Below are 12,347 nucleotides of genomic sequence, written 5' to 3' on the forward strand. Positions count from 1 at the left end.
ATTAACAGCTTAGATCGGACCAGCTGTGTGTGTGTGTGTGTGTGTGTGTGTGTGTGTGAGCGTGGGGGGCGGGTGTTTAGTGTGTGTGGTTCAGGCTCCTCCCCTGAATTCAATAGCGCTGCCGACAGCTTTCGTGCATGAGACGCGCACACTTCATTTCCAGAACATTCTGAACCCGTGACGCACGGTTGCATTTTGTTCTGTCTCTCCCCATCCCCCTCTCACCACACCCCCCCACTCTCCATCTCCCCCTCTCCATCTACCCTTCTCCCCCATCCTCTTCCTGCCTCTCCATCCCATCTCCCCCCTTACCTCCACCCCAACTCTCTCTCTCCTCATCTCCCTTACCCTATCACTCTTTCTCTCTTTGCCCCTTGAGATAAGGTGGGGATGGGGTAAAAGGAGCCAATGAATAATATTAATATAATATCAAAGGGGGTGGTGAGTGTGTGTGTGTTGGGGAGGGATGGACTGTGTGTGTGTTGGGGTTTCGTTTTTGTGTGTGTAGAGGTTAGTGGTTAGTCTGTGTGTGTGGCGGGGGTGGTTAGCGTGGGTGTGGGGGGTGGTGTGTGTGTGTGTGGGGGGGGGTGGTGGTGGTTAGTGTCTGACTGACACCGCAACCTCTCCCCCCCCCCGCAACTGCGCGTTGAATGGACGGAACCCTCTCTCCTCCCCATCCACTCCCTCTCCCCCCCTTTCCCCTCTGCCCCGTCTCCCCTCCCCTCCTCCAACCTTTCTTCCCTCCTCCTCTCTCCCCACCTCCTCCCCTCCCCCCCATTTCCCCCTCTCCCCTCCCACCCCGTCTCCCTCTACCCCTCTTTGTGTGTGTGTGGGGTGGTTAGTGTGCGTGTGAAGCCGCAGCACCAGTCCCCCCCAACCGCGCGGTTGGGGGAGCAGACCCAGCGGGTCTGCACTTGGTCTTGTATACTTTTAAAACTATGTGTGTGTGTGTGTGCATATCATTTTGCCTTTGAAACGTATTTCCTCGAAAACCAGACGCAAGAACGTTGAGATATTTACATATTTCGGTAGGGATTTAATTTATGATTTCAGAAATCAACTTCTCTCTAAATACGGTCAATTATTTCTACAGATTTTGAATAAGGTTGTTCCCAAAACTCACTTTAAAAAAAAATAATCACCGCTTACCAGCTGCTGACATCACAATGCCCACATGCCCACCAATCAAGGCCCGCCTGCATACTGGCACCATCCCCCCCGCCGCTGTCGATGAATGCAGCTGCTGTCAACGCGCATGCGCAGTTTTCCACGAGGTTGTTTAATCCAGAAGACTGTACTTCCAATTAAGCCCAACTAGTTTTAACCAGTAATAAAATGCAAAAAGCCCTATCCTGACGGCTTATAAGTTTAAAACTGTCTGATGAAAATCTAATGGATTTTTTAAAGATAACTTTGTTTCTCCTTTGAAATAATAAATGATTTAAAACACAGAGAAGCAAACAAAAGAACAAACAAATTTACTGGATATATTGTCTGTTAGAAATTACCATCTTCTACTTGCAATTTAACATATCTATTATGCTGAACGAGATATTTACATTCAATTTACTTTTAAGAAACCAGGTCTTTGATGTTACTCCTTTGATATTTTTCAATTGAGCTATTTTGTTTAAGCCTGAAACAATTCTACACCAGGCCAAATATTCAACTGCAACATTAATCTAATGGAAAATAAAACAAGAGCCTGTTTGTATTTATTCTCCAAAGTCAAATAGAGTTACACCAAACTCAAATTGATAGCAGACCTATTACAATCGACATTGATGAATATTTAGCATCTTTATCCTCTGGGGAGAACGTGATCAGGTCTAATACAATTCAAAAGGCCTTACTGCCAAAACAACAAAATTAAAAAGAAAATTAGAATTTATTATATAACGGTCATGTTTATTTCAAATAACTTTCCTTTCATATTAAATTTAAAACATTACATTCAGAAAAATATGCTTCAAATTTGAAATGGACATTTCAGAAGAATTGTGTAGGTAAATCAAAATGTACATTCAGATATTTCACCATCTAATGTATTTATTCAGATTTTTACCGTCGTGGATGAATACAAAAAAATGAGAATTATTTTATATCTTTCTTAGGATCTCCAAAATCTATTAAATTAGTTTGATGCAGGTATTTTCAGACAGCGACTGATTACTGATCATTAGCAAACAAGGTGGAATCAGAAACACTGCACAGCAGACGAGTGATGGAATTGTACAAAGATCTACCTCGCCAATTTTCTGTGACTTAAAGATCCTCCAAGGTTTACTGTTCTTGTGAAGGCTGAAACTGAACTCTATACATCCAGGAATGCCTCTTCATCTTGCAGTTATCAGCATAATTGTTTACTCTTTCTCTTCTTCTTTTTCTTTGATTTTGCAGTTATCCTTTTCATAGTTTTCTTCTTTCCTGTACTCATTGCCTGGGCCTGTTGCTTGGATTTGGTTGTGACATCCTTTTTATTCATTTTGAAATGCTTACGTTTATGTGGCCTTGACTTTTCACTGAATACAAGAAAAAAAAAAGATCACAAATAATTAAGTTTAGTTTAAAGATCCAGCATGGAAACAGGCCCTTTGCCCACCGAATCCACACCTACCATCGATCACTTTGTCACATTAGCTCAATGTTATCCTACTTTCTCATCCAATCACCTACCGTCTAGGGGCAATTTTAGAGAAGCCAATTAACCTACAAAACTTGACATCTTTGGAATGTGGGAGAGCACCTGGAGGAATCCCATGCAATCACAGGGAGAATGTGCAAACTCCATCAGACCACATCCAAGGATGGGATTGAACCTGGGCCACTGTTGATGTGAGGCAGCAGCTGTACTAGCTGAGCCAAGGTGCCAACCTTGAGGACATAAATCTCAGAGAAGATAAGGGAACATAACGGGCACATCACGACTGTAAGACAAAGGGTTGTACCATTTAGATTCCAATTAACTTCTTGGGAGACCCACTGAATATACAATCAATAATAAATTGAGATCAAGGCAAGGGAGATCAAGAGATATGTGAAATGTACAGGGTGTCTGAGAGCAGTTATCAATATAAGGAATCCAGAAATGAATTGTCCAGACATTACAACTGCTCAATATTTGAGTGAAGATATTTAGCATCATTTAGACACAAAAGCCATCGGTCTCAACTCATGCTTTAGATGATGGAAGGTCCTAAGCAGTTACTTTGCGCATAGGCTCACCAAAGGGGGTCAGAGTCATGTAGGAAAGGTTAGCAATCATTGTACAAATTACGACATATTTGATTTTTGAGAGTTTCTTCTATAGCACCTCCATTGCATGTATGCTTGTATTGAGAATAAATAAATAAATAAATAAAGACTTGTTGCATCCATGGCACTGACCTCTAGGTTGCTCTTTAACTATTAAGGTAATAATTAATCTCACTAATAATATGGGCAGTTTGTAGAGCAGCTGTTAAAATTGCCCCCTGACAGTGATATTGAATATTTCAACAAAAAATTAAATGAACTGGACCATAAAGATAGTAATTAGGAAGAATTGACCATAATTTAATTAAATGGAGGTGGAGACTGAAACAATATTTGTTTTGCCATCAATATAGTTAGTGGCCATTCATAAACCAAAGATAGCAGCATTTAGTTCATTAGATTTCTGAGGCAAAGTGCAAAGAAAGGATGTTTATGGATGAGAAAATGAAAGGAAATTAAATGAAACAAAGTGCAACAGCGAAGAGATAGCGAAGAATTAAGAAAGTAAAAGCTGACCTAAATGGGTTTTCTTCCAGTGGTAGGATGCAAATTGTGGTTTGATTGTGGAAAGCTGTTAGATCTTCATTGCTGTTCTACTTACATAAATCACGCAGAACATGAGAAGAATGATTGAGCAGATTCCTAACAAAATATATTATGAAGGACTGACAAGCTGAGAAAAACAATGAAGGGAATTCGAGAACAGAAAAACATAGATTAGTAGTGTTGTTACGAAAGCAAAATATTGGAATTGGTAAGCCGTATGCTCATCATAGTTATAAACTGTTAAATTATTGATTCTGTAAGGCAATTTATGGCTGGGGCAACAGGAACATCAATAGCTCAAAATGACTTTTAACATTCCTTTAAATAGTTAAGGTTTTGTATTAAATGTCACTACACACTCACGTGATCTTGTTTTGGACAAGGGTGTCAGGGCATTCTCTGCGTTTATGGTCAGTACTTCCACAGATAAAACATCCACTTCGAGCTCCACCACAAGAATGATCCCGAAGCACGCAATGACTGCAGGTTTCACAGTGAAACCAAGCTGAAAAAACCCATCTGTACTTTAACATAAAATCCCTGAGAATTCATACTTCTTTAAAAATGCAAAACATACATATCTGCCATTATATTAAATGGTTTGTAATAAATCCTTGTGAACATTGCGTAACACAGTGTAACATGGAACTAATGGGAAAAATGGCTTCCTACTGTTCCATGATAAGTAAATATATATAGCTAGTTTCTACGTATAAATATCACAAGGGATTGCATATATCACTCCAGACAAGGAATTCATCCTGAACCACTACAAGATTATCCTTTCCAAAAAATTATTCGAGAATCATGTGCTGAAATCAACATACTTCCTCATGAAATTACAATTGTGTTGAATATCAATATGGATTATTCAGAGTTCAGAGGATCATCACTACCCTCTCCTGGCACCTACGGGAAGGCAATAAATGTGGGCTTGGCAGTGTTACGCACATCCCAAGAGCACATGAGGAATAAAAGAGCTCAACATTTATCAGAAGATATATCGAAATTAAAAGGATCAGAGTATAATTATACTTAAAGACAAACATTTGTTTTTACTCGAGCTAGCAACTTTCCAGACGTATTTTGTGAACTAAATATTATTTTGCTTTAACTGCTAGTGATCAATAAAACAGGCTCATTAAACATCAACACACTTTAGCTGGTTAAGGAGTTCTACTCACATAGTTTTACACACTTGTTGCAGATATGACAGTGTTTCCATTCCTTTCCATCCTGTTGGGAATTTAACACAATATTAATCTAAACATGAAACTTTAGAAACACAATCACTAATGACATAATCAAGAATTTTTACAGGCTGATATTCCCATAGGATTAAAAGGGATAAAATGGCAACATAATCTGTTCTTTTAAGCGTTTGATACATTACCCCCATATCCTTCGATTCTCTTAATATCCAAAAGTCTCCCGTTCTCTGCCTGGGAAATACTAAGCCATTAAGCTTACAAAGCCCTCTCTTGGGTGAACTTAATAGATTCACTCCTTCTGGGAGGAACATTTCTTCCTGAGTGGCAGACACCCTTTTGAGCCTGTGACTGCTTCTGTGCTCCCCACAGAAACATCGGCTCTGCAAGAGCCCTCTGAGAAATCTTGTATGTTTCGCTGAGAGCACCTCTCTTTCTTCTGAATCTGTCGGGCAAAGGCCTAGTTTCACCTAAAAAGACAACACCTTAATTTCCGTGATCAGTTTGGTAAACCTTCATCGCATTCTATCAACTGCGAGTATATTTCTCCTTGGGTAGGGTGAAGAAATCTTACACAATATTCCAGGTGTGGTCTCAACAGGTCCCTGTATCATTACATGAATTTCTGTGGGTAGCCAAATGTGACAGGGAATTTCACAGGCACTTCCGATTTAAGGAGTCAAAAGTGTTTGTGACCTTAAAAAGATTGTGTATAGTGACTGATGGTGCTCCTTGCTCACTGCTGAGTGCTGAAGATCATGTCCATGGTCCTCTGGAATCCATACAGCATTGGGAGGAGGTGGTTGAGAAAAACCTAAGCAATGAATTCCATTGCGGCAGAAAGGAAGGAGACCCCTCTATAGTTACCATGGCTAGTTTTGTTTCCTTCCTTGAAGATACTCATGGTTACAGCAGGTCTGAGGCCCCCTTTTCCCAGATGTTGGCAATGAGATTGTTACTTATTGTTGCTCATTGTTGTGACTAAAGCACTTCACCATATTTCAGAAGTTCAGCGGGTATGCCATCTGCTCCCATGTTTTAGTTGGGATAAGGCCATTTTGAATACTTGCCAGTCAGGAGAAGTTAGCCAGGCAGCTTGCCATGGATTAAATCAAGGGTGTTCATGACAAGGAGAGAACTGCAGGAGGTCTTACAAATATTCTTTCCAGCTGACCGACTGCCTCTTTGGTCCTGGTGGGCTTGTTTCCTTACTTGGCTCTCAGTGAGTTAGGAAATTGAGTGGTCCACAGGTGGCCTTGACTTGTTCACTTAAGCTTACAAGAGGATGCATCTTACACTAAACACCTATGGTACAAAGATCTGGCTTTGAGGAATCTCTATACCATGAACATTCAAAATGGAGAGGGAGCATTTGAGATAACGTTGGTGTCTGTGTACCAGGAACACCTAAATGGTGAAAGAAGCTCAACACTTGACTAACTACCATCAGGCATCTACAATTTTCGACTTGGCTTCATCAGCTGCCTGCCTGGGCTACAAGCACGTTATGCTCACTTCCACAAAACTGCCCAAAAAGAATGAAAACTCTTTTAGATGGCTCAGTCGGTAGACTTGGTAAGGAGGAAGCAACAGATACTCTGGATCAATATAATATATGATCTGTGGTGCTACCAGTGCAGGAATTTTAACCTGGACTAAAGATTTACTTTTCTTTTTTCAATTCAAGGTAATCAGTCAATTAGCAGAAGTGCCATGATTTAAACTTTGTTGTCGCAGAAAAGACTTACAAAATATAAAAATGCAAAGTGGTTAAATCTTACGACTTTTCTAAGGCCGTTATCAAACTCAAATGGTCGTTTGTTGACCATATTGCTTCACGTTCTAGACCAGTTTTACAAAAATCATACAGTGTTAAGTCATCAACAAAAGGCAAAATGCATCTTCAATATAACCATATAACAATTACAGCACGGAATTAGGCCAACTCGGCCCTTCTAGTCCGTGCCGAACACTTATTCTCCTAGTCCCATCTACCTGCACTCAGACCATAACCCTCCATGCCTTTCCCGTCCATATACCTATCCAATTAATTTTTAAATGATAAAATCGAACCTGCCTCCACCACCTTCATTGGAAGCTCATTCCACACAGCTACCACTCTCTGAGTAAAGAAGTTCCCCCTCATGTTACTCCTAAACTTCTGTCCCTTAATTCTCAAGTCATGTCCTCTTAATCTAGTATGCACAGTAAAACGTTGCTTACTTTAGATGTGCAGGCTTGACATATTTCACAATGTCTGTTTGCCGAGGATACGTATCGCTGACAAAGTGAACAGTACCTAGGAATAAAGATTGGAATTTATAAAGATACAATTTAGAGCCCAACAAGACACATAATTTAGGTGTGGACCTATTTTACTGACTTGCTTTCTTAATTAATGGTTTACTTTCTTAATTAAATACTGATCTATAATAAAAAATACATCATGTTGAAAAGATGATATTTGAAGCCTGTAAAAAAACTTTCAGATTGCGAACACAAAATATAAGTTGTTGGATCATACAGGGAATATACAAAAATTATATATCGTTATTGATATTGAAAGTGGTTTTCCTGTGCTCATTGATTTGCTAGCAATAACAACAACCTGGAGCAAATCATTATCATATGGACACAAGGAGACGATGAGAACTTTCTTTTTAGTATTTACTAGACCAAGTGGGACCCATTGTCTCCCATCCCCCAAGGCGGGGGGGGGGGGGGGTGCGGCGCCACATTTGAGGGCTGGTCCACGAACGCTATATTCCACCACTCACCCATAGGTCCCAACTGCGCAGGCGCGGCTGACAGGTTCCCGCTGTGACATAGAAGATGGAGGCATTACTGCGCATGTACGGCTTACAGGCATGGAAAGTGGAAAAGTGATTTATTAAAGCTTAAAATGTGAATAACTCTTCAAATATAACATCGTTATAGACGTTAAAGACGAGATTTATTCAGTTAAGTTCTTTCTTGTTGTGTCTCTTGCTCCCTCTGTTTTGTGTTCTTTCTCGTTGATCCTTGACATGTCCAGTTATTTCTTGTTGTGTCTCTTGCTCCCCTCTGTTTTACGTTCTTTCTCGTTGATCCTCGAGGTGCTCAGTTTTTTCTTGTCACATCTCTTCAATACTTGTTTTTAAATAAATGTTTTTCAGTGCAATAGCGAAGTATTTTTTTAAATGCAAGTCTTGTAAAATAAATGTCAATCAATTCAATCGCCAAATTCCTGTGTCGCTGCGAGTCGGCTCCTTCGCCTGCAGCGGGTTCGTTGTTCGACTTTTTTACTTTTTTTTTTAGTTTGTCCGAAGGTACTTTTTACTGTTTCTCTGCATGTCTTGTCCGAGGAGTGGTGGGGGGGGTATAGGTCGAAACCATTTTCAGGCACCTACCTCGACGGAGAGGCGACTTTCTTCCTTGTCGCTTCTTTGCCCCCCCCCCCCCCCCCCCCCCCCCCCCCCCCCCACTCTACTCGCAGCCTTACAGCTGGTTTGTGCGGCCTTTCCCGGATTCGGGCCCAGAGCTTCAGCGGTGGCGCAGCGGGAACTGTAACATTGTGGACCCCCTTGCCGGGGGTCGCCGGAGAAGCGATCCGACCGCTGGCCTGCGGCCTCGCGGTCTGCGGACCTTCTGGCGGCAAGCGTGGAGCTGACTTTACTTTACCCATTGTGGAGCTGGTGATTCGTCGCTGGGGGTCGCCGGAGAAGAGGTCCAACCGCCGGCCTGCAACATCTGGAAGCCGCAGTCTCCAGTAAGGAGATGGCCGATTTGGGTGTGCTCAACCTGTCCCAACGTCAGCGTTCCGACCATCCCGACCAGAGGGCTAGAACATCAGGCCATCCGTAGTGGCGACTACGAAGAGTCAAGGCCCCGACCACGGGTGAACAAGGGAGGAGGAGGAGGAGGACTGTCTGAAGTGTATTGCCTTCCACCACAGTGAAGAATGCTGTGGTGGATGTCTGTGTCGATTTATGTTGTGTATTGTGTCCTTTTTTAATTGTAATGCTGCATGGTAAATTCATTTCACTGCACCCTATGGGGCATGTGACAAATAAATTTGAACTTTGAACTTTGAAGTATTTTTTTAATAAATGTTAATGTAAAGTGTTTTAAATTGCAACTGTAAATGAATGCAATAGCGAATTATTTTAATCTTAATGTAATCGGCAAGTCTTTTTTTAAATCCAACTGTTTTTAAATAAATGTGACAATGCATGGAACTCCTGCAAAATAAATGTCAATCAATTCAATTGCCAAGTTTTTCTTAAATAAATGTTAATCAATGAAATTGCCAAGTCTTTTTTCAAGCAGCAATCTAATTAAAGTGTAAAATCGTGAAGTAATAATTAAAATGCAAATTGCCTTCTTTTTTGAAATTGAAAAAGTAAATCAATGCAATATCGATTAAAAAAAATGCAAGTAATATAAAATATATAAAAGCTTATCATCAAAGACAGCAAAGTCAGAATGTTCGGAAGAGCGGTTGTAGCGCTGTGCTCCGTTCACGTGGGACCCGGACCAGCAATCATTTTTTTTTTTAAGTTTAAAAAGGCAACTGTTGCAACATAACAGCTAATGAATGAAATGGCGAAAAATATTTTCAAGCAGCAGTCTAATTAAAGTGTGAAATCCCGATTAATCAATACAACGGGCAATTAAAAAAAAATGTTAATAAATGCAATGGGCAAGTCTTTTTTCAATGAATGTTATGGGGCTGTCCCACTGTACGAGCTAATTCAAGAGTTCTCCCGAGTTTCCCCTGATTTGAACTTGGAGAATTACGGTAATAGCCGCTCGTGGGTACTCGGGGCTCTCGTGGACATTTTTCAACGTTGAAAAATCTTCATGAGTCTTCACGAGCTTACTGCGTTTCCCGAATACCTGCCGTTAGTGTTAAGAGCCGCCAAGAGACGTCCCGAGCTCCGACGTACCCGCAACGTACATTCTATGTGCTTACCACAAGTCTGATTTTTTTTTTAAAAAGCAGTCTAATTAAAGTGTGAAATCCCAATTAATCAATACAATCGACAATTTCAATAAATGTAAAAGTGGCAATTTAAAAAAAAATGTAAATAAATGCAATCGGCAAGTCTTTTTTCAATAAATGTAAAAAGGATGAAAAATTAAAAAGCAACCCGCAACCCGTTTAAAATGACGTTAAAAATATATAAATGCTTATCGTTAAAGAGAGCGAAGTCAGCAAGGTCAGAATGAAACAGTCAGCTCTGAACTGGATCTTCACCTGACTGTTTTGGGAGAGGGCTTGAAGAACATTGTGGAAGAGCGGTTGGAAGAGTGACCAATGGTGAAGTGGCAGCGTGCAAGAGTGACCAATGGCGAAGTCGTTCTTGAAATTCAAGTGTTCGAAAATCTGGAAAGTGGCGTTGGAGCGCTAGAGTGCCCCTCCCGGCCAGTGTGGCCCATCCTGCTTTGCAAGCTGTCATTGGAGCACTGGAGAATGCATTGTGACCTCACTCGGTCGGAAAATGGGCGAGTCTGGGCTGTTTTTAAAACTTTAAACGATTAAAACTGGAAATATAGGTGGGAATGCGATGGGGAGATGTTTATCGCCTCGATGGGAAAAATATGAGTAGGATGTGTAAAAATGGGAAGGCTGTGGCCTAGCGTTTGGATGAAATTAGGAAATAACCAGATATTGACACACACACAGACACAAACAAGACAAAGAGATTTAGTATTATAGAGATTCACAGAACAAAACATGATCCGCATTCTCAATAACTCATTGGGGGAAAAGCTCTCAAGGAAGTGGGATTAAAGGATCCCACTTCCATAAGGATCCAAGCTAACCAATGTCCAACAGTTACCTGCTTTCAGCAGGAGCAGTAAAACAAATGTGAGAACTGACACAAACGCCTCTGAGCTTAACCAAGACTCCCATTCCTGAGCATCGTACCCTCACTGCTAGAAAGCATAGAGTGAACATTGAGGAAGGTCAAGACTGTGTGGCCTCCCCCACACACCCCTTTCTCTCCACCCTCCCCTGTGCCCCACCTGGATTCACACCTTTTCTCTCCTCCCCATCCTTCCACCTACATTCCTTCCTCCAGCCTCACAATTCAGAACTCTTAAATCCTTTTGTATCACACCTTGGTTTTTTTCATCTGCCTTTGTTTAACCATCTGCCTATCGCCCCCCCTCCCCCCCCCCCACCTGTGTTTACCTGTTACCTACCAAGCTATGTCCAGCCGCCCATCCGCTCTCTTCCAGCTTTCTTTTCTTCCCTGCCCCCCTCCCCACTACAATCAGCCTGAAGAAGGGCCCCGACCTGAAATGTCCCTATTCATGTTCTTGAGGAATGCTGCCTGACCCGCTGAATTACTCCAACACATAGAAAATAGAAAATAGATGCAGGAGTCGGCCATTCGGCCCTTCGAGCCAGATCATGGCTGATCATGCTTCAATATGATAATGGTTGATCATCCAAAATCAGCACCCCGTTCCTTTTTCCTCAAATCTCTTGACTTTGTTAGCCTTCAGAGCTAAATCTATCTCTCTCTTGAAAACATCCAGTGAATTGCCTTCTGTGGCAGCTAATTCCACCGATTCACAACTGGATGAAAAGGTTTTCCCTCATATCAGTCCTAAATGGCCTACCTCTTATTCTTAAACTGTGACCTCAGGTTCTGGACTCCTGCATCTAGCCTATCTAATCCCTTAAGAATTTTATATGTTTCTATAAGATCCCTCTCATCTTTCTAAATTCCAGTGAATCCAAGCCCATTCGACCCATTCTTTCATCATAGGTCAATCCCGCCATCCCGGGAATTAACCTGGTAAACCTACTTGTGTCTTCTTTTGTAAAATAGCATCTGCAGTTCCGTGTTTCTACAAGATCAAGACTGGGATTGGCTTTGATACCCTCTGACTAACTTTTCATACGTGTCACCTCTTAAAAGTCTTAACCATTATTAAGACTTTAAAGGTTGTTAACATGATTATTTTGAGAATCACTATCTCGGTTTCTCTCTCAGATTCAATATATTCAAAAATGAGAAAAATCTTATTAGAACAGCTGAACATTTTCATTAGGGAGCATTTTTGAATTAGAGGTTTACCTGTATCCTTCTTCTGCAGGCAATATGACAGTTTTAGGCAGAAGATTGGTAAATATGCGTACAGGAGATTGTTTACGTCCACTGTTCCCATGCTTGTAGAGTGCATGGTTATCGTAATCCACCTGTAAAATCATGATTTTATCAGCGGAACTGTAATGGACACTTCTGACTCTTTTAATTTCTCTGAAGCAAACAAATCTACCATCTAGTCTCCATTTGTACAAGCTGTAGAGTATAAATACATATTTCAAACGTATCATTA

General features: G+C 41.1%; 1 protein-coding gene across 1 annotated transcript in view; it reads right to left on the bottom strand.

Moving 5' to 3' along the window:
- Nucleotides 1–1,887: 1,887 nt before the first annotated feature.
- Nucleotides 1,888–12,347, bottom strand: part of zcchc4 (zinc finger, CCHC domain containing 4) — an 81,958-nt gene continuing 71,498 nt past the window's right edge. Inside the window, exons 9-13 of the mRNA XM_055638062.1 lie at nt 12,086–12,207; nt 7,233–7,308; nt 4,986–5,037; nt 4,165–4,306; nt 1,888–2,522 (exon numbers count right to left, since the gene is read on the bottom strand). Of these exons, the coding sequence (XP_055494037.1) occupies nt 2,351–2,522; nt 4,165–4,306; nt 4,986–5,037; nt 7,233–7,308; nt 12,086–12,207 (564 nt within the window). The 3' untranslated portion in view covers nt 1,888–2,350. The remainder of the gene's footprint in view (nt 2,523–4,164; nt 4,307–4,985; nt 5,038–7,232; nt 7,309–12,085; nt 12,208–12,347) is intronic.

The sequence above is a fragment of the Leucoraja erinacea genome, chromosome 1 (assembly GCF_028641065.1).
Source record: "Leucoraja erinacea ecotype New England chromosome 1, Leri_hhj_1, whole genome shotgun sequence".
NCBI lineage: Eukaryota > Metazoa > Chordata > Chondrichthyes > Rajiformes > Rajidae > Leucoraja > Leucoraja erinaceus.